This window comes from Corvus kubaryi, unplaced genomic scaffold, assembly GCF_017639235.1.
Source record: "Corvus kubaryi isolate FWS band 111438036 unplaced genomic scaffold, C.kubaryi_AGA036_p1.0 split3-131, whole genome shotgun sequence".
Classification (NCBI taxonomy): Eukaryota; Metazoa; Chordata; class Aves; order Passeriformes; family Corvidae; genus Corvus; species Corvus kubaryi.
The window spans coordinates 2719341-2741350 of NW_024582083.1; the positions used below are offsets into that span (position 1 = coordinate 2719341).

General features: G+C 40.2%; 1 protein-coding gene across 1 annotated transcript in view; it reads left to right on the forward strand.

The window, feature by feature from the left end:
• Positions 1-10586: 10586 nt before the first annotated feature.
• GALNTL6 (polypeptide N-acetylgalactosaminyltransferase like 6) overlaps positions 10587-22010 on the forward strand; it is a 446456-nt gene continuing 435032 nt past the window's right edge. The window contains exon 1 of the mRNA XM_042014915.1: positions 10587-10813. Within this exon, the coding sequence (XP_041870849.1) occupies positions 10676-10813 (138 nt within the window). The 5' untranslated portion in view covers positions 10587-10675. The remainder of the gene's footprint in view (positions 10814-22010) is intronic.

A 22010-nucleotide genomic window follows, 5' to 3' on the forward strand; every position in this document is an offset into this window, starting at 1 on the left:
TTTTATACTGCTCTTGTACCTTTTTTACAACTTCTGTATTCTTAGTGCTTTTAGCCTACATTCTTGGACTTGTTTGTCAAGCTAAGAGACTAAACATTTTAGAAGCTTCGTAGCTAGGGATCAGTGTGCCCCAGACCCCAAGGTCCTCTCCAGAACACATTCTGTAAACCAAGATAGAGCCATCCAGGGGAAGGCTCCTTGGGGAGGGGGGCTCACTTGAGCCTCTCATTGGGGAATCTTTGATAGATATGCTAATTAGTAAAACCTATAATGTTATACCAGATCTTTTGGGGTGGGCATTCTTTTTGTGGGGTGCATTTCGATGCATATGACCTGGATGTGTGCACCTAAGGATCCTTAAAATAAATACCAAGGTAAAATCCCTTTTCCCCTTCTATCCATGCATGACTCTTGATTTTAAGACCAGGAAAAGGCATCATGACATAGCGTTACATTATTAATAATAAAACTAGGTAAGCTTGAGGTAAGCTTTCCTTTCTTGGAATTACTTTCCCCTTGTCTTCTGCACTGACAAACAGGTAGGTGTAGTCTTTCTGAAAATTAGGTAGTATAGATGTGCCTCCATAATGATGTTTATGCAATTATTTTTGTTAAACCTACCAAGAAAATCACTCACAGCAGCAAAAGCACTTTTTCTACATGCTGTCTGTGAGCATCTCCTCCAAAACATACGTCTCTGCTATGATTTTTTTATACTTTTCAAGGTGTTCAAAAACTGTGCTAAAGTAGCTTTTTAAGTGCAGATGAATCAAGATGGCCAAAAACTATGTATTAAAAGTTGTTGGAACACAGGTACAGAAGAATCTTTCGTGTGAAAGCAGGGGTGATGGTTACAAACCAGACTTGTGTGAAAACAGGTCCTTAGTTGCAGTGGCCTCGGTCAGCAATTACATGGTAACAGCAATAAGCAGGTTCATTGACTCACACAAAATGGCAGTTCCATCCTCACTCAAAACCACACATAAGCAGTGCTTAGAAAACTCTTTAAACACTGAGAGATTGCCCGGCCCCCTCCCCCCTTTATCATCAATAAAATTTGTGTCTCTCTGCAAGATATAAGAGTATGTGTCATTGTTATTCATGGAAACTGTCAGGCTTTTTAACTCTGCTGAGAAACAAGAAGAGTGAATGACAGATGGGGCCTGCTCTCTTGGCAAGGAAGTTCTCTGCTAGCAGAATGCCATACTATGAGTCCTGAAAGAGAGAAGAGATGACAATTTAACTTGTTCTTATACATAACCGCCATCTGAAGAGAGGCATTTCATGTGAAGTAGCCTGATTTGTCATATTAACTCCTATATATATAGGCTGATGCTGTCTTCAGTCTTAGCCTTAGATGCCAAATGGTCTTTAAAAGCTCAAAACATTTATATTAGGTGTAATACCACGAATGAAAGCTGCTTTTCCCAAAGGCTGGAAAGCATTAACTCAAGTGTGGAACCTTGAGAACATGAGCCTGAAGATTTTATAAGAAACTTCAATAGTCGTACCTATTGCTGAGGTGTTCAAACTGTAGTGACTCTTTATCTTGCTTAGTATGATATGTTTTCCCATGCTTATTATATGCTCTTCGGGTCAGAAACATGAATCAAGGGTAATAAACTCCAATATTACACATGTACATTCACCATGTGCCAAGGTCCTCAATGCAAGGTCGTGCAAAGCACGGGAAGGATATAAGTGAAAACTCCTCAACTAAGCATGTGTGTGTGGGAACACAGGTGGGCAGGAGAAGAAGGCTGATGGCTGAAAGGAAAAACTGAAAAATAAAATTAATTTGGGGGAGCAAAAGCCCTCGTATTCATCAAAATGGAGTACTTTCTTTGAACTTTGTTTAAAAAGGTCTTAAGGTTTTTTGCCATTTCAAATTTTAAAAGTTCCTTTACAATGTTCATATTTTAGTTTTTTGTTTTCAGTTTGGTGGAGTGGGGTTTCTGTTGTTTTTTGTTTTTAACCGATCCATTTCCTTCCACATGAACTCAAATTCAGAATTATTTCCCCATTGGGTAGAATCTATAATTGCAACAGAAAGTTTCTTCTTTTTTTTTTTTCCTTTCTCCTCTAGTATGTATGAAATTGCAGATGTATGTACTTGGAAAAAGTTCTAGAGATTTTAGGATTTACTACTTGACAGACTTCATTAATAACTTCATAAAGAGCTCTTAATATTAGCTATTCTTAAATTTATCGTTAACTTCAGAATGAATGTTTTTTGAAAATCCATTTGGCTCTATTCTTAGCTATTTTTTATACTTGAACATGTAATGATTGTTTTGATATTGGACTAAAGGACTAAAATTAGCTCCCCAAGGTATGAAGGGTCTTCAGTATCTTAGTTATAAAAAAATGTTTCTTCTAAGTAATGAGGTGGGGAATTTTCTGAATTACATTTATTAGGATAGGACAATACCATGGAAATATGTCTCTCTTTCAGAATGTTAGCTTTTAAAAAAAAATAAGTTTGCCAAGCCATACAAACAAGTACTGGTTTTTTACCTTTAGCCTGATTAACCTCTCATTTGCTCCTGATTGCTGTAGCTAAAACGAAGGTGTTCTTGCTGTCACTTTTAGTAAAAACCTCAAGCCATATGAATGTGTTCAAGAGCTGTAACTCTGAAGTGATAGGACCAGACAAAATGCTTATTGATTTACATTGCAGCAGAGGATGTTATTGGCTTTCCCTATGTACATTTCAGTGTTGTCTACGCACTATCAGCTCTCAAGTAAAGTTACTGCAGTTCCAGCAGCTGGTGCTGCTTCTGATCTTATGGAGGCAAAAATTTTCTCTGCCCTCAGTTTCTTCATAGTTATTAGCTAGTCTTTTATTCAGCTTATGAGGAGAACACTCCCCCCACCAAAAAAAACCCACAAAAAATTACCCCCCCTCAGATTATTTAAATTTAGGACCACTTAGATACATGTAACATTTTTTTTTACATCTGATAGTCATTAATACTGTATTTTCTCACCTTTGAGCTAATATGAAACTCATTGAAATTAAACCCTTTTGTTAAAAATTTTCTAGCAGCTTTTGATTAAACTCTTTGGTTAGTTTCACCCTTACTTCCTTCATAATATTCGGTGATGTCTGTATCTCTTCTGTTTGATCCTTTAATGTATTCTGAGTCCTACTACAGTGGAATATCCTATGAACCTGAATGGAGTCTGAGACTGAAAAGATAGCTTGTGATGTCTGAATTGCAATATCTGAAAAAGTCTTCCAGTTCTTTTGATGGCTATTTTGAAATATGAATAACAACTTCCATGAGAAATACAAAATATATGGTTAGTAAGACCATAGATCAACCTGACAGTAGCTATTGGTAATAAAGGTACTAGTAAGCATTTTTTCTGAGTGGCATTCTAGTCCTTTATGTTCTGCCTTGGCTTATCTCTGCTTTTCAGCATTTGCATGAAAAATGTCAAAGATGTTAATCACAGAAAAGCAGAAAAAGCTTACTAATATCCCTTACAAAAATACTTTCTAATATAAAGTACTTATCTTGAGCCTTGTTTCTTTCAGCATTTATTTTCTTACTTGAATATGGTGGAATCAATATTGCAAATCACATTCACACAGCTCATCAGAAATCACTGGATTTGGTGATTATAATTTTAAATAAAATGAAATTTTCTCCTTAATGATGGAGCACTACGCAGTCATTAGAACACAGGTTATGTAATTGCTGGGTTGCACCCAAAATGAAAGACCATCATCTTGCATTCTGTGCCATCTATTATGCCTTTCTACAGTATATGATGGAATTCAATGAACTAATGTTGTAGAAATGTGCTGCTTCTTATTTGCCTCATGTTTTTATATACATGTATAGTAGAAATTTGCAGTGATGGAACTAGAGCTGTCAGCATTATGATCTTCATTTAAATTCTCTTTGACAGTTTCTTCATCTACAAATGCAGAAAGTATTTATACAGCATTCATTGTCCTAGGTATAATTCACAGGAATTGTCAACCATTGGTAAGGTAGGGAAATACTACATGTCATTTTGAACTCTAAGTAGCAAACCAACATTTTAGTGTGCCCACTTCTCAAGCTGTTGAGCTCTGTCTTCAGCTCTGGCACAATAGGGAGAGAAAAAGATGCAGGCCATTACAGTGTTTGAGGTGACATGAGGTCTCTGTGCAAGTCACTAAAGTGATTTTTTTCAGGCCTCAAAGACATGTAATGTACTCTAGGGAATGGCAGGAACATGACAGGGGTTTGGGGTACGTGATGCTCAGCAAACTGGGAGTGCATGAGGATGACAGAGGTATGAACAACCTGGTGCCGTCTCACCCACTCATCCTTACATATTTTTAACTGAAATAAATGATTCCCAGTGCAGGACCCAGGGTTTGTCCAGCCCAGCATCAGCCCAAAACAAAACAGAAGGCAAATGAGCAACTAAGAAATGTGGAGCTCCCTCTAGCCCATTCTGCTCTCCTATTTATCAGTGTAGACCTCTCCAAAGCTTGTTGGTGATGGCTCTAGTGAAAAATCGGAACTGAAGATGACATCTGTTACCTTTTTGTATATTCTGCATATTGGTGAGATGAGATTCAGTCTTGTTAAGGAAGCTTTGCAGAATTTACTGTTTTATTTCCAGTAATACGATGTTATTTTAGATCCAGCCTGGATCAGTTAGTGTGATAAAAGTGTGAAGGCTCTGTGTGTTATCAGACAAAGGAGAATCCTGTGTGTTAAAACAGTAAAGTTGATGTGAGGCCTTACTAGATACTTGGAAAATGTATAGCAAGGATTCTGACATGGGACAGCAAGAAGACCGAAAAGGAGGGCTGGTCTTCAGAAAACCAAAATGCTTTTCCTAACTATCACGGAGCTGAGATTTTTCTGTTCTTGTAAAGCTAATGCTTCTGTTTGTTGAAAAAGATGATCTAAAAGAAGATAACTTTTTCTCATCCAAAATTCTGCAAATGCCATGTTCCTGTACCATATTTAGGTCCAAATTACTGTGGATTTGTGTGAAAGGAAGAATGAGCAACTATTTTTCCTGACATCAGTGTTTTATGATTACTGAGCTATTTAGAAATATTTGACATTGTACTGATTTTCTCTCCCAAAATAAACTTTTCTGATTACCCTTGCATTTCAGTGATTTCTTTTGTGAAGTAGTGAATCTGCAGCTTGTGAGGTAACTGCCAAAAAGTCTGATCCATCAGCATTTTTGTTTGCTTTCTTGAGTTTCTAGTGGCACAGCAACAATGAAGAAGCAATCATCCATCATCCAGCTAGTCAAACAGAACAAAGTTCTGAAAGTGGAAATAATTCATGGTGTTATCATTATGCATTTAAATTCTATGTGACTTTTACTGGAGTTTTTCTTCAGAATTTTAACCAAACTTTATAATTCTGGAATAGGAATGATGCTATTTTCTAAATGCCAAAGGTTTGGGGGTGGGATGGGACACACAACTTCCCCAATAATATTTTCATATAATTTAGGTTTTTTATTTTTATAAAACTTTTTTTTTAAGGTAATGGACTTTAAGAGTACTACAACTAGAAAATTTCCACTAGCTAATAAGAAGCCGTCTTCAGATTTACATATGCTTCAATTTTAATAAATGTTTTTAGTATACTTTTCAAGTAAATTTTCTGTCTCTATGCAATAATGACAAACCTAGTAACTCAAAATACAAAAGCCAAAATCCAAAAATCTTGATAAAAGGAACTTCTCTCGAATTTGCTCTGGGAACTGAATTTCTTGATTTCCTATATGCATAGGAAGGTTCCTTGCTTTCCCTTTCAGCTGAAATTCTCAGTTGACTTTGAGAGCAAGAGTTTGATTCCAAGAAAACCCCAACAAATGAGAATTACAAAACATATTCCCACAGTTAGCAGCAGTACAAATATGTGATGAGGATTTTGAAACTTGATGACAAAACTGGAGACAGAGGAGGACCAAATGACTTAGAAAGAGAAAGTCAATAAAAAAATGTTATATGCATTGTTACTAATAGCCAGAGTCTACATATAAAAGAGCATTTCATTTTTTGGGGTGAATATGTTGAAAATTTTCTCTTCAGAATATATTGAAAATAAAGGTTCTCTGTGGGAGTCTGGAGGATCTCGAATTTTGAACTTTTGTAAGAGTACTTTTGTTTCATGTTGAATTTCCATTTCTACTATGCTATCAGCATCATGGCTTTCTCTTGAGGTTTAAGTGATCTTAAGACAAGTGATGGAGAGAGAGGGTGTGAGGTGCTCTGAGAGACCCTTGGATGTCTGAGGATGAAAACCAGGTGTGATAAAGCACATCAGTCCCCTAAATACCAGAATCGCCAATTGTTTGCAACTCTGTTTCAGATCAGAGTTGTATTAGCAAAAGGACAGATCCCCTTGCCCTTCTTCCTGCCTTTGAGGATGGTTTGCAATGCTCTCTCCCACTAAGCAGATTGAAAAAAATCATGGGAACAGACCTGATCATTTTACATCCTGAGTTACCTGGAGGTAAATACTATAATGAAAGCAAACTCCCACTCCATTACCTTTAGACACTCTTTTTATATGGCAATATTATAGATGGTTAATCATCATTTTACTAGATTCATCCTCTGCTTAGAGCACATCAACCTCTGATGTTTGTAACAGTGAATGTGAAGGTGGGTACTTGTCTTTCATGTGAGGGCAGAGTTTTGCTTCTGCAATAAATGCACTGAATAGTGGATTTCCTGCATGAGGAGAATTGATTAGCCGTGAGCTGGAGTCTCTTTCGAGTAATTCTAAACATAAAGAATTTTCTGTGATCTCAGAAAATTTACCTTGGAGGACTTCAGCTTTTCGGTTGGAAATGCATGGCTGAACAGCTTTGCAGTTCTTATCTCTGTTAAGGTATTTTACACTCTTATTTTCCACCCTAGGTCATATCAGAAATCTTGGCAGAAGTTTTGTCTTAGGTGAACATGGAAGAGGGAAAATGAAAATATGTCCCCAATACACTAAGTTGCGGAGCCAACATGTGCATGGTTTCAGGATGCAGCTCTTTCATTATTTATCATTTATGGCTTGAGATTTCAAACATCAAATACTTGAAGGTTTGAACATATTCCCATGAAGAAACTGTATATTCTGCAGCTCCACTGCAAGTTCTTCTAGGGCAAGCATAAGTTATTGCCGCATGTCTTGTTGTATATTTCCAGCTTTTAACTCACACAACAGTGATGTTTTCTTTTTCCTTCCTTCAACTAGCTTAGTGCTTTAAAAATTCAGCACTGCCTAATAGGGCTAGGTGGCTTAAGACTATGTGAAAAAATATGTGCTGTAAAATATGCCTTTAATTCTTTACAAAGCAGACATGAATTTTCCAGTTGTGGCCCATGACCCTTACTACAAAATTTTTCTCGGGATTCAGGAAATTAAATTGAATTTCATCTCTCGAGAGTCAAAGTCTGCATTCACTTCAACCTTCAGAGGCAGACATAACTGGCAAGCTGTGGAATTCCAGATGCAACCTCTCCTAAATCTTTCCTGCCAGTAGTCTTACTTTTTCTACACAATTATTATATGATCTCATAGCAATCATTTCTATACTTAGGATGGTTTTAGCTATTATGCTTTTTGCACTGAGTGGAAGAACATCAGGGCTGAATGTCTTCAGACAAAAAGGCAGCTGAATCAAAATTTCCAATATGCTTGGTAAATTTCCTAACTCTGGATGATGAACTAAAAAAGTAAGTGGAATTTCTGACAAGACCAATGCCCTTTGGTTTTCTGAGTATTTTAATCTTTGGATGGATTCATCTCTTGAATATAAACCCAAAGTTTTAAAATTCAGTTAAACCAAATAATTTGTTCGTTAGATGCAACAATAAAAAAGTGTAAATGCTTGCATAGACTTTTTGGTGACTTTGTGTGACATTGTTATAGCCTGGCAGGGGTGAAAAGGAACCAATGAATCCTTTATCACCAAGACAATAGAACAAGCCTTGCACACGACAATCTTCTAAGCAAGATTAGTTTACTTAGGTATGTCAAGTTGTCTGGAAACTACAGAGGGAGTGAAGTATCCATGGCATTCCCTTAAATGTAGGAACATACATTTTACAGAGCTCTGTGAGGAACTAAAGTTCTTGCTAACAGTCTGGATTGCAGAATTGAACAAATTTTGTACATTTGCATATGACAGGAAGATCGGCTTAAATTCAAAGTGTTTTTGACCAACTGGATAAATATTTTGGAAAAAAAAAGTTATATTCAATAGAGACAGTACAAAAGGGAGAAATACTCAGTCATAGAAATATGAACAAAGGATTAGGTGATCTTGAGGGAAACAAAACCAACCAGAGCTTAAATTTTATCAAAAAGTGGTACTGCTGTTACAACCAAAGCTTGCATTCCATATGAAAACATGGAAAAAGAGTACACACTGTGACATGTGCATGATTATCCTTCTTTCCTTATAAACAATTACACGATCCCAAGTAGCTTATTTGCTCCAGCTTTGGACTTCAAATGAGATACGAATCAGTTGAAGACAGTCCTGATGAAGGCAGGAGCATACATCAGCTCTTGAGATGTCCTGGAGTGCCTAAAGAACAGTTTCTGGAAGTGGGCTTTACCTATGTAAAGACTGAAAGCAATACTCTGCTTGCTGTCCCTTTGGCAGCTAGTGTAATACTCTGGAATCACAGCAAGGAAGGTTCAGGTTGTACGTTAAGGAACAGTTTGACACACCAAGTCAAAACAGATTGCCTGAGGAGGCTGGAGTGGTGCTATCGCTGGAGGACCTCAGAATGGGTTAGACAAACACTTGTCAAGAATGGCACACATGTAGTTGATAGTACCTTGGGGCAGAGCCATGGAGGAGCTGACCTCACAAGGTCCCTTCCAGTCCTACTTTTACGTAAAGAGCATTATGCTATTTCCTCCCACCCCACCTTCATCGTTCAGAGTTTCCCTGTTCCGCTTTCAAGCTTTCCCTTATCGCCAGCTACTCCCCTAAAAACAACCTTTCTACTGCCCCTTTTACTATTTTATGCATATGTAAAAAATGGTTTTTTGAACAAGACAGTTCTGTGGATGGACAAGACTGATCTCATCCATGGAAAAGGACAGGACTATTTCTCACCATTTGTAGCTATGTACTGTGGTTACAGAAAGAAAATTCTTACTGCAGGATTAAGACCTAGACATTCAGAAATATTTTAGTCACCAACAGAAACAGGAACTGTGGCTGAAGTGACAGCTTTCTGTATGCAGGGCAGAAAAAAAGGAAGGGGCAGCTTTATTTTTCAGTCTTCATTCTGGACACACCAACATTACGTGTTTGGTACACATTTTCCCACTGTTTGATGTGACAAAGCTGAAAGGGCATTAGGTCCTAGTAAGTTTAACCTGAGCATCTTCCTGTTTTGCTGAGAGGAGTTAGTTTGAGAAGATAAGGTAATTGCACTGCGTAGTCAGAATGAGCAGCTGAACTCAGACCAGAAGTCCAAACGGGTCCGACTGCAACATGCTGGGTACAAATCGACAGCGCTTTGAACATCTCCCTCCCTCGGTGCTGCTACCGAAGTGGGGAGTGCAGCCCCCGCGGTTCGGGGAAGGCTGCAGTTGCTCAGGTTGCGGCCGGGCGGGCTCGGGAAAGGCGGCGCTGCGAGGGGAGTCCGGGGACACCCCGGCAGGTGAGCGCCCCAGCACCACCTGGCGCAGCGAGCCGGGGCCCCGGGCAGGGAGCCGCCCGCGGGCTCTCCGCGCGGTTCCCCCCGCATTTCACGTAGCGCCGTGGAGGACGGACCGGAACGGGAATTGCAAGCCCCGTCCCCTATGCACGGCGGCGGCAGAACCAGCAGCAGCAGCACCGCCCGGCTCCGGCCCGCGGGCCCCGCACCGGGCTGCCGCTCACCGCCTCGCCCGCCGGGGGGAACGGCGCGGAGCCAGGGGATGGGATGAGGCGGCCGGGATGAGGGGGCGCGGTGGGGCGGGCCCGACACCGCCCGCCCCCGGCCCGGCCGGCGCTCGTGGTGGCGGGGGGTGCGGGCCGCCCCTCCCTGCCCGCCTCCCCGGCGCGGAGGGGCGCGTTGTGCCGCGGCGCTGGCATCAGCCTTCTTCTCCTGTTTTTTGGGGTTTTTTTTTGAACTCTTGCTTAGCAAATTGCGCGTGATGAGCTCATGATGCCGCGCCCCCCCGCCCGGGCCGGGGCAGGCAGGGGGACGTGAGGCGGGCGGGCGCGGCCAGCAGCGGGGGCTCCGCGCGGCCGGGAGGAGGGGGAGCTGTCGGTCCCACGCTGTTTACTGGACTCGGGTTGTGAGGCTTTTCCCTCCTTCTGTTTTTAAATATATATATATATATATATATATGTATATTTATTTATTTATTTATTTTTTGCCCCTCTCCCGCTGTGTGGCGGGTTGTTTGCCGCTCTGTTCGCAGGTGGATCCATGAGCTCCCCCAAGAGCGGCACCGCCGCCGCGCAGCGCCGCGCCGGGGCGGGGGGAGCGGCCGCCAGGTTCGGCCCCGCTGCCGCTGCGGGGGGCGGCCCCGCCCGGGCTCCGGGTGGGCAGGCGTGAGGCGGGCGAAGTTTCTGCGCGGTGCCGGGCTCTTCCGAGGGACTGCGGGCAGGGAAGAACCTGGCCCCGCGGTGCTGCGGGAGTTGACACCGCCGCCGCCGCCAGCAGAGCAGCCCGGCTTTGGCCATGAAGAGGAAACAGAAGAGGTTTCTGCAAATGACGCTGCTCTTCACCGCGGCTCTGATTTTCCTGCCCGACATCGGCCTCTGGTCTCTCTACAAGGAGAAGCACCTGGTGAAGCCGCCCGAAGCCGCCGAACCGCAGGTAGGTGCGAAGCCGCCCGGGAGCACAGCCCCGCGCCGAGCGGAGGGTGGCAGCCGCCCCTCGGGGCACGGCCCCGGCTCTCGCCCCCTGCGGGGCTGCGGGGAGCCCGGCGCCGGCCGAGGGCGCGGAGCGGAGCGGGAGCGGCGGCACGTGTGCTTGTCCTACCGCCGCGCCGGAGAGAAAGTTGTGGGAGCATCTGAGTCTGCCGGGCTGGGCTTCCCCGGGAAGGGGAAGGGGTGAGCAGGCACAGAGGCCGCCTCTGGAATTAGGAGGACATGGGATTTTGTGTGCTGCGTTGGTGACCTGAGGGTGATGCTGGGCTCTAATTTTCATTACAAGAAGTGGAGGTTTTACCGCAACTTTTGTTTGTCTGCCTGCCTGCAATACTTCTCGAACTGGTGTGTGGCTGTAGGTTCGCTGAAATTGCTTGGGGTCCGTGTAGATGTCTTACCACCGAGATTTTTTGTTTCCTTTTCTGTTGTAAATTCTACAGAAGTGACTGGCAGTGTTTTTTCTCTCTGAGTATTACTATTGTGACTTGATGCGGCGACGCTGTGTGTAACTGCTTGTCAGACTGATATTACAAAGAACTTTCAAATATTTTCAGCTTACAGTTTCCTTAATCGCTATTATTAATAAGAGCAGTTGACATAAGCTGTTGTTTGCTTGAGTTATTCTTCAGCTTGCTGGGTTTATGTATGGCTCATAAATCACAGTATGACCTGCATTAAGTGAAGTTTAGTTTTAGGGAGTTGTTGTAATGCACTTCTTTATAACCCTGCCTGTAATTTACCAAAGTTTGTGTTTGTTCTGTTCAACAGTACAATGTTCCTACACTGTAATTGTCAGTATAATTTAAATGTAGCATGAATGTTTCATAGATTATCGGTAGAGAAATTACAGGATTGTATGATCTTTTAGCTTGTTTACCACTTACATTGCCTTAACGTTAGAGTGTATTAGATGGCATCATTTATCATTTTAGTCTATTAGTAGCCTTCATTTCAAGGGTCATCACCCATGTATGTAATGCACTTTCCACATACTAAACGTGTTTAAGTCAATGGCTTCAATTGGGCAATAACTTATTTGTTTCTTTGTTAATAAGGGTATCCATTACAGGAGTTAGTCCTCCAAAGTATCATAACTTTGGTTAATGAAATATGCTGAATATTACTAGAGGAGGAAGTTAAGTGTAGCTTCTTAATTTGAAGCTTACTTTATGTTTCTGTGGGTTTTAAAATGCAGTTAGTTGTCAGGTGCTAAGATTTAGTTGGAAGTAATTTCTGCTGAAAGAAAATTATACATGATCATAAGTGTCTGTCATTAGTTTACAAGGTCCACACTGCAGTCTTTGTAGTTTCTAATTTACTTTGTGACTTAGGAAGGCTAAGGTATTCAATGCAAATAATGATTTCCATGTGCGCATGGCTCTTTAGAATACACATGCCTTGATGTAAGATGAAATTTCTAATGTTCAAGAGTGCACTCTAAGTAGAGCATGATTGAATAACACTGAAAGGGAGATAACTTTTTTTTTTCAAGAAAAAAAAGGTTCTGGATAAAGTGATGTAAGAAATAAACAGCTAAGCATATGTGAAGGACTAGCGAGGCTTGCTAATGAGACCCCAGAAAATTTTACATTGTAAGTTTTCTGAAAAGGTCTCTTTACTAGCTTCCCTTTTTCTCCCCTTTTTTTTTCCCCTTCCCTTTTCTCCCAGTCTGAATACTAATTGAGCAGTAAGGGGACTGTTTAATGGAAAAACAATAAAAATGAGCAGTGAAACTTTGAACCTTACAGTTGACTCTAATGTAATTCCGTTATCATTGTAAGTATTGAAATCATGTTGGCAATGTCATTACCCAGTAAGGATGGAAGGTTGAAGTACAGACAAGTAATGCAATTAGGGTACTTAGGTCTTTTGATGTGCACATTATAACCCAAAATACTTACAAGGAACAGGGATTGAAATATGAGTTTGAGTTCAACTCCCTGAAATATAAAGTTTTGAGACTTCTTTGCGACTGCCCTAGAAATGAGGTCATACTAGAAAAGACTGCATTAGAAATAGTATCATAGTAGAAATGTAGCTTCTTTTTCTCCTATTAAGTTAGTAGCAGATGCAAGAATTTAAACACTCAGCACAGTTATTCTTTGCCCTTGAGGTGTTCAATTTCTTGATACTTAGCGTGACTTGACACAAGTTTAGAGGTCAGTCCCACTGAAACTGCAGCAGACTTTTCTTATATATTCTAAGATCATGTTAGGTTACAAAGGTATGTGTGTAGAGTCAGCACATCATGCTAGTGACGTACAGTCGGACTGCTGTGGTGTGTCCTGACCACTGGAGAGAGCCAGAGTTGTCTGTGACTTCAATAATTTAGTTACAGGCTGAACTAGTTTTGCCCTCATGGGTAAAATGAGTGTCTAGTTGGTATTCTGACCTTGACAGTAATGTTTATAAATGTGGTGTCTTGTTTTAAGAACAGTTAAATTCATGTTATAGATCATCAAGTGGTTTTGAGGAGATGTCATGGTGAAATGATGTTTTGACTACTTATAAATTAGGGTTTCCCATTCATTGGTGAAACAAACATCTCCAAACTTCCCTGTGAATGAGGGCTCTGTCAACCTCTCCCACCACCTCAGCTGCTTGCCACAGCACTGGGGTGAAGGAGGGATGGCAGTGTGATGGAGGAGGTATTGATCTCCTGACAGCAGTAAGCAGGGAAGCTGTTCAAAAGCAGTCCACAATGCAAAAACAGTCTGTTTCTATCAATGGTAGAACAGTGTCCCCTGGGGACTGTGTCATTTCCAGCGCCTAGAAGAGGCACTTGTGTTCTTTACTGCTATCTAGAAATTCTCATATGACGAACTAAGTTGACTTTATTTCCATGAAAATTGTGCTGCAATAAGTTACATAAGAATTTTTTTCATTGTGCAGATTCTGTCTCTGAACAGAGAAGCTCTTCTTTACGAAAAATTAAAAAATGAGAAAATGATACAACTATGATTTCAGACAACATTAATGATTTTGATCACTTTACATTAATTCTATAAAAATTATTAATCTCTATGAACCTTTGTTTCATATAAACTTTTTAAAGCTGTCATGTTTACACTTGAGAACTTGATAGGCTTGATTTTTATATTTTGCTTATTGTTATTTACTTTTGGTTTATCATATTATTTAAAGTGGAGCTTCAAGGGTAAAGGTATATATAAAGGTTCTGAATTATGTGGTGCAACAAGATTTCCGTAAGATATAGTTTGTCATAAGTGGTAGACAGGAGGAAAAAAAATATACTCAATTTCTAGTTTAATCTTTCTAAGACTGCCTTCCTTGCTATCCTGTGGGAATAAGGGAAATTGAATAGGGTATTTTTATTGCCTTTGTAAAAAAAGTCTTAAAAATTCCTTTACACATTATTGTGTCCTTGAGTTTTGATTACAGTTTTTACAGTTAGTTTAACTTTAGAGGGTGAGTTTGTTTGGTTTTGTTTTGTCATTGAGATATTATGTATGTGATAAAAGTATCTTGTCTGATCTTTTGATAAAATTCCAAGACTGGGTTCTTTGGATACGAAGTTATGCTGATAAAACTTTTAATTTCAGTTTTGTTTTCTGTGGAGGAAAAGCAACAATTTAGTGCAACGAGTAGGATGTAATCCTGGTCCAAACCTGATTATCTCATGCTATCTAAACTTAGTGCTCCTTTATTTGGCTACAGTAAGGCTTTACCTTTGTCTGTTCATACACTGTCAGTATATGAAGCATAACTTAATGTAAAAGTACCAAATTTCTTGCAGCAGTTTTCCAGTGTCTGTAATGTAGGTATTGTGATTTGTTTCTTTCTGTTCATATGGGAGGCCAGTGTGGGTGGTGACTGAAAGTCTAGTGAGCTAGCCCCTTATATATTTCAGCTTCATTTTGTATTTTTTTTCATTCATTTGTCACATCCCTGCTTCCTGGTGTCAAATCTCCTCACTTAAAATTGGATTGAACAGCAGCACCTCTTAGTCACAGATGCTCTGTAATACTTACAGGTGTATTACTGAAATGCTTTATGATGTGTAAAGTAAGGAAAGAAGGTGGATTTCTGGCTTCGTTTCACATATACGCTGGGGCAGTGAGGTGCGCTGCTTTAACCTCCTGACTGAGGCACTTTTCCTGAGGAAACGAAACTGGTGATGATGTTGGCCCTTTTTTATTTTGATGTGTGCACAGTGTCCAGATCAAAGAGCAAAAGTGGTGCTGTGAGGGGGAAATGTTGTTCCGTGGGATAGTCATGGAACTCTCTTTCCATTGTCCTGTGAAGCCTGTACTTCTATCTGGTTAGCCCCAAGATTACACCTTTCCCATGGGATAGTGAGGTATGGATTTGAATGAACTCCTTAGGATAAGGAGAACTTAGTCCTTACAAATCCTAGGCCTCTATTTTAGTTGGCAAACAGGCACAAAATTGACTTACTAAGCCTGGTGGTTATGAAAGTACTGACTTTGTCTTCTGAATCCAGAAAGCAACTTCAGCCTCAATTCTGTCTTGCAAACAGTCATTAGCTTCTGAAGTCTGTGAAAGAAGTGAAAGAATAAATTTACCCAAGAATGCAATGTTTCCTACTGTTAAGCACACAGGTTCTGAAAATAATAAATTTTCCAGGACAGTTAACCCTGTTAACTCACTATTGGTGCCAGCAAAGTACAAAGCTTGGGTTGAATTCTGTTTCTGGTACATAAAAGCAGTATCTTGAGAGCAAAACTTTCTTCTCCTGCCCCCCTCCTTTAGCTGTATTTCCCTTGCTTTTCTGGTTGATTTCAACAGCTGCAAAATCTTGTACAAAATATAGTTTGGTTAGGACACAAATACGCACCTTTCTTTTATTACACTGTTAGGACACTGTCAGTTACTTATGCATTTAGTTCCACTGTCTCAATTATTTACCTTTGCTTTCACCACAAACTTACAAGGCAGGAGAGTTTTGTTTCTTTTTAGCAAAGAGGTAAATAAAGTATAGAGTGACAAACAGGCTCAAGTCTACAAAAGTAGCTGCTTGACTGTTGCTGACATTTATTTGTACTATTTTGGGTGAGTACCTGTCAGACCCTAAAAAATACTGATAATATGAAGCCTTACTTTCTCTGCTCAGTTTCTATGCATGTGCTGTTCCAAGCAAGTCCTCGTTTCTCTCCTCAGAGCAGCAGCTGGGACCTGGTGTGTTCAATCCCCTTTTATTCTGTGGCCCTGTTCATTGCTGTGCTGATTGCTGTGCTGGTGTTTCAGGTCCAAGAGTCCCCACACGTGGCATGACGAAACAGACCTTAGTGCCTTAAAATGCAGAGCATTGGCAACCTGAGATTGCCCTTTAGGTGTTTTAACTCGCACAGTTAACACTTATGTAATTCAGTTCTTTTACCTAAATTGTTCATGTATAATTTCATTCCCTTGTATCTACTGAGGATAATATCATTTGAGTTCTAAAACCTTTGTTACTTTATTGCCAAAAATAGTACTGTATCTTAAAACAGTATGCTTCTGTTGTATTCAGTATACCAGAGGGAGCCCTCCTGTGGTTAATTTAATACCTATCAATTTTCAGGAGTGTTACTAAATAGAGTGTATCTTACAGGATAAAATAGACTGGTTTCTGTATTTGATTTTCTTTCTGTTTAACTCAGCATTTGTAATGCATTTCAGCTAATTTATTGTGCACAGTCATTTTGGATTAGTCCAAATCAAAACACAAGATCAAGAAACCTCAGTTCATGCCGACACTTGGACTTGTGGAAAGAATACTGTGATGAAGGGGATTCCATGGCCTTATTGAAGCAGTGGGGTGCAAAACTGCTCAGTTATTAAGGGGGAATACCCAAGCTGTGTTTTGTCCCCTCACTGGGACATGATGCTCAGTTCTTTCCTAAACTTCCTCATCTCCCTGTGCAGGGAATTTCTCTTGTGTTTCGCTGTGAAGAATCACAGTGGTACTATAGGTACCTGGTCAGGAGCCAGACTGCACTGTATGTACTGTGTGTGTAGGCAGGTTTCTGTTCACATAAAGAACAATTCAGCTTTTCTCCTGTTTTTAATGCTCAGACAGGTAACTTATGGGCTTTGTTTAGCAATATGCTGCTGCAGACATTTATAGCAATTGACTGCAGCAAGACTGTGTGTGTGCTAACAATTTTGATGGATTTGGGCCAGGAGTAGACATCTTGGCTACTTTAAATTAGTCTGAAAAAAATTAATTCATAAATCAACAAGTTAAATGCAATGCAACTCAGGAATCCCAAGCTAAAAATTCTGCATGTATTGTAAATGCTCCTCATGGTCAAAAGACTAAATTGCCCTGACTGAAAGAAATAGCAGTCCCATTCTTTTAATAGTTTCTTTAAAATGTGAAAAGGCTTCATTAGGAGATGGCAACGTTCTGAAACTTCTTTCTAAGAATTCCAGTGTGTCATGTTTTAACCTTAGCAGGCAACTGAGCACCACACCACTGCACTCTCACTCCCATCTAAGTGGGATGGAGGAGAGAATCCAAAGGGTAAAAGTGAGAAAACTTGTGGGTTGAGGTAAAGACAGTTTAATAGGTAAAGCAAAAGACCCACACACAAGCAAAAACCAGAATTAATTCTCCGCTTCCCCTGGGCAGGCAGGTGTTCAGCCTTCTCCAGGAAAGTCAGGCTCCGTCATGCATAACGGGTACTTGAGAAGACAAATGCCATCACTCCTCTTGTCACCTCTTCCTTCTTCCTTCAGTTTTATTGTGACTCTGATGCTATATGGTAAGCATATCCCATTGGTTAGTGGTTTTCAGCTGTATCTTCTCCCAACTTCTTGTACACCCCCAGCCTCCTCAGTGGCAGGGAACTACAAGAAGCAGAAAAGGCATTGACCCTGTGTAAGGCCTCCTCAGCAACAACAAAAGCATCCTTGTGTTATCAGCACTGTTTCCAGCACAAATAAAAAATACAGGCCCCTACCAGCTACTGTGAAGAAAATTAATTTTATCCCATCTGCAATCAGCACATAATGTAAACAGGTTTTTAAGGTAAAGCTCTGTAATAATTAATTGATTTCAACCTGATTTTGACAATTGTCACATTTGGGAGGGTTTCACTGGATGATATACTTCTCTAGGTAGTCTTACTCAAAATATGTCTTCAACAGAGAAATAAATCCTTTCCCTCTTCATAAGAAACAGCTTGGGAGAGACCTGCTTGTGATGGTTTGCTCAAGAGGTAAAGAAGAGGAAGCAAATCTATTGCAGGGATTTAACAGGACTTCATGCTTATTTTTCAAATTCTTTACCTTAATTTCCATGATTTTCACACATTTTTCTATAACATGGCTCCAAGTCTATGCAAACACCCGGTGATTCAAGTCAGCTATTTAATCACCTGTCTTGGGGTGACTTCATGATGTTGTATCCCGCGTCACTGCCCAGAAAGTAATTATGTGCCTTTCTATGCCTTTAAACTGACCCTGAGAAGAGAAAAAACCCGACCAAAACTTTCAAAGCAGTTTGCAGTGTTTCAAGGACACACAGAGATAGAGACAGTTGTGTGCTGCTGTGGGGAGAAAGAGGAGCGGAGGAAGCACTGCTTGCTTTACAGCCAGCTTTCGGCCAGGTTTTTTCAGCTCCTTTTTCTCCAGAGAGAGACAGAGTTGAACTTTGCTTTCCTGGGACTTTGGTTTCTTTTTCTCCTCTTCTTTTTTGGACTGTTTCAACATCAGAATACATTGGGAGGACTTTCCACTGAGGCCTTGGCCCTGGAGGTGGGCCCACCACCCCCGTCCCAGCTCCAAGGAGGGGGAGAGAGTTCTACGGAAGGACTCTGAAATTTTCCCAGGTTTCTCTCAGCAGAGCAAGCGGTTTTATTATTTAGCGTTATTATCCTTTTACTGTGTGTTTGTTAAATAAATAGTTTTTATCTCTTTCACTTTCCTTCGAGGAAAATTCATTTTTTCCTGAACCTGATGGAGGAGGGATGGTTGTAACCTGCCTTCTCTCAGAGGATATATTTCCAAATTTGTCCAAACCAGCACATTACCAAACTAATAACAAAGAGAATTGCAGGAAGAAAAATTATGAAGTGTATGTCCAGCTAACATAGAAATATGTAGGCCACAACATCCCACTCTTTTCTGGATGCTTGTATTCCGCAGGGTCAGAGCTGTCATGTTTCTGTTTGAGGTCATGTTTCACAGGAACAATGTTTCCTTATGCTGTCATTTTAAGATCTCTTGGCAGATCCTGTTGAAGGAATTTCTTATGATCTCTTTCTCTGGTCAAATCCTGTTTATTGAACACCTCTGCCCTTAGGAAGCAGTCACTAGCTGAAATATGAGGCTTTCTAGTCACATGTGGATTTAACAGATAACTAGAGCATCACTTTCCCCACTGTCACGTCCAGCTGTTGGTTACCTTCCCATGCCAGAAATTTTCAGCCAAATCCCTGATGACGGGACACAATGGTATTTGACAGATGCTTCATTGGATCATCTGAAACCACCTCCACAACAGTATAAGCCTATCTACCAGACTTTTCTCTGAAGAAGATGAAGAATATTTTTGTGTCGTCTGCAGAGCCATGTGAACAGTCACTCCCCTGAGAACTGCAGCAACAAGAAGTTTGGAGATTGGTGCCATCTGGTAGTACTATGAATGTGCAGTGCCATGAAACTTGTCATGTTTGTTTCACCTGAGAGCTACCATGTCCAGTGCAGTTTTCTGTGAGTTGCCAATTGTTGTTTTTTGTTTGTTTCTTTTTATGCTAAATTTAAAGTGCAAATTGGATATGGTAGACTGGAAAATCTGGCCTGTGTGACTTAAATGTTACATTGATCAGTGATAAACCATTGATTCTGTACTTAAGAAGCAATGGCAATTGAACAATTTTCTTCTTTGCTACACAGTGGTTTATGACAGCATGTGATACTGCTGAGAGGTTTAGCTAGGCAGAGTAATTATCTAAACTAGAATTTTGTCAGGACACCAGTATTAGTACAGGGTGCTTTAGAAATTGAATTGCTCGCTGAAGTGTGTAAGTGTAGATTTATCAGATTAACTTAAAGTGCTCATTTGCTTAAAGAAGCATAATTTTTCATACTTGTACTTAGAATAACAGATGCGTTTATTTAGAAAATTTTAGCCTGTTTACTTATTTTTGCTCTCTGAAAATAGTTTTCTATAAATTAAGTACTAGGAGAAGGCAAATATTTAGGACAAATAAGAACATTTTATAGCAGTCTGTGTATGACAAGTTCCATTTATAGATGAAAATGGGGAAGAGGAAGGACTCCTTGTGTCTCTGTTTAGAGCCAATGTCTGGGAAATACAGGCCCTGCAGTGTTACCAGCTCCTCTACTGTGAGATAAATATTTTATCCCATATGTTTTTGCCTCACTGTGATTAAAATCTCACAATTTTGCATTAGATGAAACAATTTTCTGCCACAAGCAGTTTGTCTTTCTGTTTTGTCATCCAGTCCCTGGGCTAAAACTTGCAGTTGTAATGTAACTTCTGGGTAAACTTTGTGTAACTTTGCTGAAGCTTTGTGGTTGTGTCCAAGTGGGCAAGGTCAAACTGTGCACATGGACTTGAGAGGTTTGAGACATTCCCATTCACGAGAGATAGCTCCAGCAGATACTGGCAACTGAAATCTCTGCTGTACAGATTAACTTCACCTTTGGCAAAATTTTGCTTGTCCCTGGCAAAGCCTGTATAGATGCAGTAGTAGTTAGCCAGAGCTAGATAACTTGAGGAGAGACTGTAAATTGCACCAAATGTAGTGCTGAAGCACCATCCTTCAGTGGTTCTCCAGTTCTGAATCCTCAGTCTTGAACAGAATTAATACATGGTTTAATGCAATAGTTGACTTTTTTGATATTTTTTTTTTTTTAATATGAGAGCACAATGCCTAATGTGGTTTTTCAGCTTTTGTTTTCAACATAGCAGCACACTTCCATCTCTTGCCTCTTTTTCTCTTTATTTGCTTTTTCTTGGGGGGAAACCCCCCACATTTCAGATTATTTAATGGTTTTGATATCTCAGTTCCTGGGAAAATTACTATATTGGATTGAGTTGTGGAAATTTTTAGATTGCTTTTTCTATAGAGCAGTAATTTCACATTAGCATGGAGAATGCACTTAAAAGACACATTAATGCCATCCAACAAGCAATATATTTCTATTTTTCTCAGACTCTGATAAATGACTACATTTTGAGCTTTGTTTGTTATGGGTACAAAATGAATGACAGGCTTGAACGGATGTTGTTTTTCCAAAATTGCTCAGTATAAACTAAAGTGACATTCAAATTGCTGATCAAATTTTACAATTATAACACCAGTATAAAAATGTAAATTCAGAACTTTTATGATATTGAAATTCTCCACTAAAGTTACAGAATCATTAAAGACACAACATAGATGAAAGCAAAAAATACTTGTGATGGCTCTAAAAATTAGCATGAAACTAAAAAAATGACATACAAAAGCCTCACAGCAAAATATTCCTGCAGTATATGTAACCTGTGTTTCACATCAGATTAAATCTTTTCCAGCGTCCTTGGGCATCCTTGACATAATTCCCAATAATGGTGAAGCAGTGGGTATTTCTCCAAGCATATGGAGATGCTCCTCCATGGAGGTCAGACTTTATTTTGAGTGATATTGCTTGAACTATATAGCCTGAGAGGAGTGTGGTTTCATATCTATTTTCCCTAAAGTAATCAATTTAAGAAATAGAAGCCCAATGAAAGTGTAGCCAGAACATTTATATTAGCCTATGCTTTGCTAACATGAAAGTGAAGTTATGTTCAGCTCCACCAACCACTTGTACTAATGGATTTTGAAAACTGCCATTTTTAGCAATGTAGACAGACATGCCATGTGAACAAGAAGTGCTTCAGAGGACAGGAAACTTCTGGAATTCCATCAGGGAAAGCAGGAAAGCTGCAGAGGGATGGGGAATAAATTTGACTAGAAACACAGTCCGTTACCTTCTGTAATCTTTCCCTGTCTTTCCTGTCTGCTTGCTCCCTGAGGAGATGGTGCACCAAGAGCAGTAAAGATGCTGAGAGGTTGTTTAAACCATTCATACACAAAGTGTTGAGAGAAACTACTTGACAAAGAGTTATTAATGTGAGACTTACTTTCTATAAAACTGAGGTGGTTTCTCAGCAAAATTCTATG